General features: G+C 40.2%; 1 protein-coding gene across 1 annotated transcript in view; it reads right to left on the bottom strand.

The window, feature by feature from the left end:
- Positions 1 to 820, bottom strand: part of LOC118477774 (ataxin-8-like) — an 8269-nt gene extending 7449 nt beyond the window's left edge. The window contains exon 1 of the mRNA XM_035970045.1: positions 704 to 820. Coding sequence (XP_035825938.1) covers positions 704 to 808 — 105 coding nt within the window. The 5' untranslated portion in view covers positions 809 to 820. The remainder of the gene's footprint in view (positions 1 to 703) is intronic.
- Between the last annotated feature and the right edge of the window lie 5180 nt (positions 821 to 6000).

Raw genomic sequence — 6000 nt, 5'->3', positions numbered from 1 at the left:
TTCGGTATCTATGGCCGGGTACCCATTCCGACCTGGGTGAAGTGAGGAAAATTCGTGCAAAGTGCCTTTCCCAAGTACACAACGTCGGGTCCGTGGCTCGAACCCCCGAACCCGCAACCTCACGATTACGAGTCTCGTAGCCTAACAACTAGGCCACCGACGAATAACGATTATATTTTTCATCCTCACTCGTCCATACAAACCACAATTTAGCATTGCCGACTAAGGGTTTCTAAACAAATCACCTGACAAGTTACAGTGTGCGGTTGTTTTTTTTTGTGGGTTTTTTAAAGTCACAAAAGCAGAATTATGCAATGAATGAGTCGAATGATAATTACTATGAATACAACAAGGGTACATCTAAAACTTTAAGTCGACAAGAGCAAATATCAAAAATAGCAATAAGGAGCTAAGTGCCCAAGATTAGAGGTGTTACATACAAGAGAGTAACAAACAAAAAATGTAGGAGGAAAGTTGAAGACAACAGATATATTTGATATGAAACATGGAGAAAACCACACAGGGCATCCGCCAACCACCCATCAACTAAGCCTACCCCAACTGTGCTTTCATTGATCACACAGAAAAACACAACATCATCGACAGGACCGACCAGTGACATCTACGAATGAAACAGGCACAATATTAAGGAACAAAGAAGGAGATCGGGAGCACAGCGAAAAGGTTATATCAAACTTCTTACGTGTTGGTTCATGAGCATATGCCGCAGCTGAGGGTTGGCCACTTGTTGTTGCTGTTGCTGCTGCTGTTGTTGTTGCTGCTGTTGTTGCTGTTGCTGCTGCTGCATCTGAAGCCTGAGCTGGTGCTGCTGCTGCTGCTGCAACTTAGCTCGATGAGCTGCAAAAGGAGAAGAAAAAAACCAGACAAAGGGTCACGGTAAATCAGCCCATTTCTCTGTTTTGAGTAACGAGAGGCACGTAGGCACGAAAACGCTCACTATGCGCGGGAGAAAGGCGAGAATGACAGACACGAACAACAGATGGAAAGAAACAAGGTAGGGTCTATCAGAGGCAAGCTCCAACCACCCCACAAACGGACCCTCAGAAACATCCAAATCGCAATAATTTAACACAAGTGATTACAACAATTAATTTTTTGTTCTTATTTTATCATTAAAAAAAAAGTTTTACGGCACTTGCATTACAAACAGGTCACAGAAGTGTCGAAAATAGCGGTATAACTGGAGAGTAAGACTTGTAAAAAATAAAACAACAACTAACGACAACAATTTAAGACTCATGAAGTGAAGACAACTGCATAAGACACATAGCGTGACAACAACATCTTATGGTATGTGACATGTTTCAGCAAGAGTTTTACGGAACTTGAAACATAAGAAAGTCATAACAGTGCCTTAGACTATATATTTTACTTAGAGTTTTACGGCACTTGCAACACAATACGGTCATATGAATGGCCGAAGATTAGAAGTGTTACAAGAGAGTAACAAAACCAAAAAAAGAAGGAGAAATAAGGACGTTTTAGTTTTAGTAAGAGTTTTACAGCATTTACAACACAATACGGTCATATAAATGCCGAAGATTTGAAGTGTTACAAGAGAGTAACAAACACAAAAAAAAGAAGGAGAGATAAGGACGAAAGATGTTTGATAGGAAAGAAGGAGCAAACCACACCAGAACACCCACCAACTGTCCGCCCTTAGATTAGAGGTGCTACTTGAGAGCAACAAACCAAGAAAAGTAGGAGGAGGGCTAAGGACGATAGATGTTTGATAGAAAATAAGGAGCAAACCACATCAGAGCCCCTGAAACCACCCACGCATGTAGAATGAATGAATGACAATATCTTTGAAACTGAATTGATGAGAAAGTCCAACGGTACATGGAGTAATGACGTCATCTTAGACACGTGGAGTGATAATTACATCTCAGACAAATGAAGTGACGACAACATCTAAGACACGTGAAGTGATGACAACATCTAAGACACGTGGAGTGATGTCAACATCTTAGACATGTGGAGTGATGAGAACATCTTAGACACGTGGAGTGATGACAAAATCTTATGGTACATGGAGTGATAACAACATCTTAAACACTTGGAGTGATGACAACATCTTAAACACGTGGAGTGATGACAACATCATAGACACTTGGAGTGATGACAATATCTTAACCCCTTGACTGCTAGACATGCACCCACATACTAGGGAAAACTATACAGTGCGCCAGACTTTTAATCAACGGTTGTTCGCTTATTATAAGAGACAGACCAGTAAAACGTTTATAAACAGAAAGATAAATGACGAGATTAATTTACCCACTGACAAAACCTGCAATCGAACAATCCATAACGATGTAAACAACTTGAAAGCAATAAGACTGAACAAGCGCCTCGATTCTACACGTTGGCTCTCTATCTCCCATGATGTGTGTGAGAAAGACAACACACTTTAACCCGGGCAACCCGTCAAACTTTTACATGTACATGTAAATCAATAGAAAGAGAAATGAAGAGATGGTTTCATCTACGGACAAGACTCGGACAGAGCAAGCCAAAACGATGTAAACAAGTAGAAAGTACAGGAACTGAACAAGGGTTCGGGAGCCGACGCTTCAACTCTGACTGACACGCTGGGTGTAAGAAAAACAACACACCTTGCTTTGTTTTCGGTTATAATAGAGTCCGCGTTTTCCGTGTAATGGTCTATATGACCTCATATATCTAGCTTTCAAGGGATGTCTTTCTTTCTTTTTTTTCTCTTTTTGGTAGAGGTTTTAGGGCGCTTGCAACTTCATAAGCTCATATGAGCGCCAAGGGGTGGATGTTAACAGAGAAGGCTTTACATGGAATCAGGCTTACTCTGCTCACCTCTCGAGCTTCAACAGCACAAAGTCTGTTTTGACTTTCAAGGCACCCCGGAAATAGTAGGTCACAAGAGTGGGACAAACATACAAAAGAAGTAGATGAGGAAAATGACAATAGTAAGGATAAGGAAAGAAAAAGCAGCAGTTCCCTGTTGTAGTTCAGGCACAGTTATGAGCACGACATTGTTGAATCAGCCCATTTACAATTCTACTGTGCACAAGAACGAGAAATGTCCCCTCTCCCCCTTTGGGAATGGCCTAAAGACACTTCAGTCAGTGGCACCGCCCCGGTGATGTCTTTCTCTTTATTTAGAAGCTGGAATATCACCGAAACAAGAGACATGTTTCAGCTGCTGTATGGGAATATTACACTACAGCCACAATGCATTGGGAGGCGGACAATCATGACGTAAGAGATACGTTTACCGCGCAGTCAAGGGTTAAGACACGCAGGGTGATGACAACATCTAAAAGACACGTTGGACAATGACAACATCTTAGACATGTGGAGTGGTGACAACAACGTAAATCGCGTGGAATTAAAAGATGAAATCTCGAAGCACATGAAGGTGACAATATCTCGAGAGACATAAAACGAAAACAACTTTAGAAACTGTACGCAATGGCATTGTAAAACTTACCCCCCCCCCCCCCCCCCCGGCCATAAAAAATAAAATGAAAATAAAACAAAAAATAAATTTTTTTTAAATGAATAAAATAATAAATTTAAATAAACATTTTAAAGAATTAAATATAACTTTAAAAAAAACTTGAATTGGTAAAGCATAACAAAATTATCCCAAAAAATGTACAAAGCCTACTTAAACTTTGACAAATTGCACATCTATTTTTAGGTAAACAGAAAAAAACCTAACTGTCAATAAAATTTAATGTGATGAACACAAAAGGTTGCCGATGAATAGTACACTTAGACAGTCCATACAGAGGTCAACAACATAATTAATTTTCTGAAATCACAAACACTACAAGCATGTTTCTAGGTTGGGTAGGGGTTGGGAGTTAACAAGTGATCACATCGATCATTATCTCAGTATGGTGAACATAATAATATTCTAATTTAATTATCAAGTAATATATTATAAAAGAGAAATTTGCATTCTGATAGTTTTTCATACAGAAACTCTCCTTAATTAAAAGCATCTTTAAAATTATGCCCAAAAAAAAAAGAAAAAAAAGGAGTAACTAAAAAAAAAGGATCAAAGGAAATAAAGGACAGGGGGAGAAATTCCCTGCAAAACAAAACCCATTGTGAAGAGAAAAAAAAGGGTATAAAATGACTGAAATATTTCTTGTAAAAAAAAAGAGCGCAAAAAATAGCTGAAACACATCAGGAAAAATAAAAGGCTGAAGGGCAACAGAAACTGCATCTCTTAACTAAATCAACAAATCTACAAAAATCCGCACGTACGTCCCTTAAGTACCGTCACTTCCTTAGCGTATATTTTAGCGTGTAGTCGCAGAAAAAGACTCCTAAAATATGACAGCCCGCGTGTCCACCAAACCAGAAACCAGCCGACTAAAAAAAGTCGCCCGTCCCTCGGAAAATCGGTACTTGAAACAGCGCACCGGTTTTTACCTTAGCCATCAGTGAGTATTCCGTTTGGATGTGTCCATCAAAATGGCCCGACTTATACAGACAAAAGACGTTCAAATAACGCATGCGGCATTTTAGTCGGACCGTTTGGTAACTCAACAGTCATTGGTCCAGCTAGAGGTGACAATTTTTTTTTTAAATCGGGCCGTTTCTGCTCTGGTGGACACGTAGCCTTTGTTTGTATCGATGGAGGTATACAACATTTCCAAAAAGTAGGAGAAGGATGCCGATAGATGTTTAGGGTAGGACAGTGCAGTGGAGAAAGTGATATCTCGTTGTCTTATTTACGGGTGATCGTGCAGTGTGAACATAAGGGGGACCCCGTGCGATTGAGAGACCGTAGGTGTTTTACATACCCAACACTATCATGATTAATTCAAGTGTTTTATTACTGCAGTTTGACAGAGCCAAACTGATATGGGTTTGCAGACAGAGACACCTACGCCGAATCTGATCTCACTTTGAATTTATTTGGTTGAGTAAAGAGAAGCACATAGACACAATAATGATCATTTAGTGCTGAGGAAAAAATAAGACCAACAGACAAAAAACAAAACGGAAGTAAAGAAGTAGGACCTACCAGTGGCGCCCTCCAACCACCCGCTCATTTTGATGAGCCTTAACACGACACCACATGTGAAAATTTAACTTACAGTAATTTGTCGTGTTTTGCAATTATAACTTTATGCATTCTATCTTGGGACCAAAGCCTGCACATTGCTTGAGCAGCAACACCAACATGAATGTACGACCTTTCACTGGTCAACCATGTACGTCTCTAAATGACTGTTATAACACTTTATTTTACAAAAAAGGTAACAATACTAAGGAGAAAAAAGAGACAAAAAATACAACTCAGTTAGGTGTATATAGGCCATGCAAAGCGATCAGTTCTTGATGAGCACACGTGGGTCGTGGGTACAGGGGAGGTTGGTCACCTGTGCTGGGCAGTAGGTGATGAGGGAAAAAACCCAAAACAAAACAAAATATAACAGCTGAGCTCCATGCTGAGAAAATATATTCTGGGCAACGTGTCCTTGGGGTGGAACTGTCATTGACCACAGGCCAAGCAATGTCTGTGAGACAGCTTTCCCCTGGATCGTCACAGATTTTTAAAATGTAGGTGATTTTACGCTCCTACTCCTATAGACAATTTATATCATGTAGGAGGCAGGCTTCCGATCTTGCCTTTGAGGCCCAACCAGAGCTGAAAGGAATACAACATCCCAGCAGAAAGACCGCAATACTCGATAAAAATTTGCCGCACTCGGGAATCGAACTAAATAAGGAAGGTCTCCTGCGTGCGACAGCAAAGTGCCTAACCACTACACTACAGAAGCCACCAGGTGAGTCTTTGAACAAGGCAAGGTAACAATAGGTCCAGAACAACGTACTGCTCTGTGGCAACCAGCAGTGTATAAGTTATTTTTTTAAATTTCTCATAATGATTTCACATTACAGACCAAATTGTCTAAGACGGCCACAGAAAGTCGAAGAGAAAAGTGGTTGTCTTAGACAGGTAGAAATCTTGGACAG

Source organism: Aplysia californica, unplaced genomic scaffold (genome assembly GCF_000002075.1).
Source record: "Aplysia californica isolate F4 #8 unplaced genomic scaffold, AplCal3.0 scaffold00213, whole genome shotgun sequence".
NCBI lineage: Eukaryota > Metazoa > Mollusca > Gastropoda > Aplysiida > Aplysiidae > Aplysia > Aplysia californica.
The sequence above is the reverse complement of the archived record's forward strand: the minus strand, read 5'-3'. Positions and strand labels throughout refer to the sequence as shown.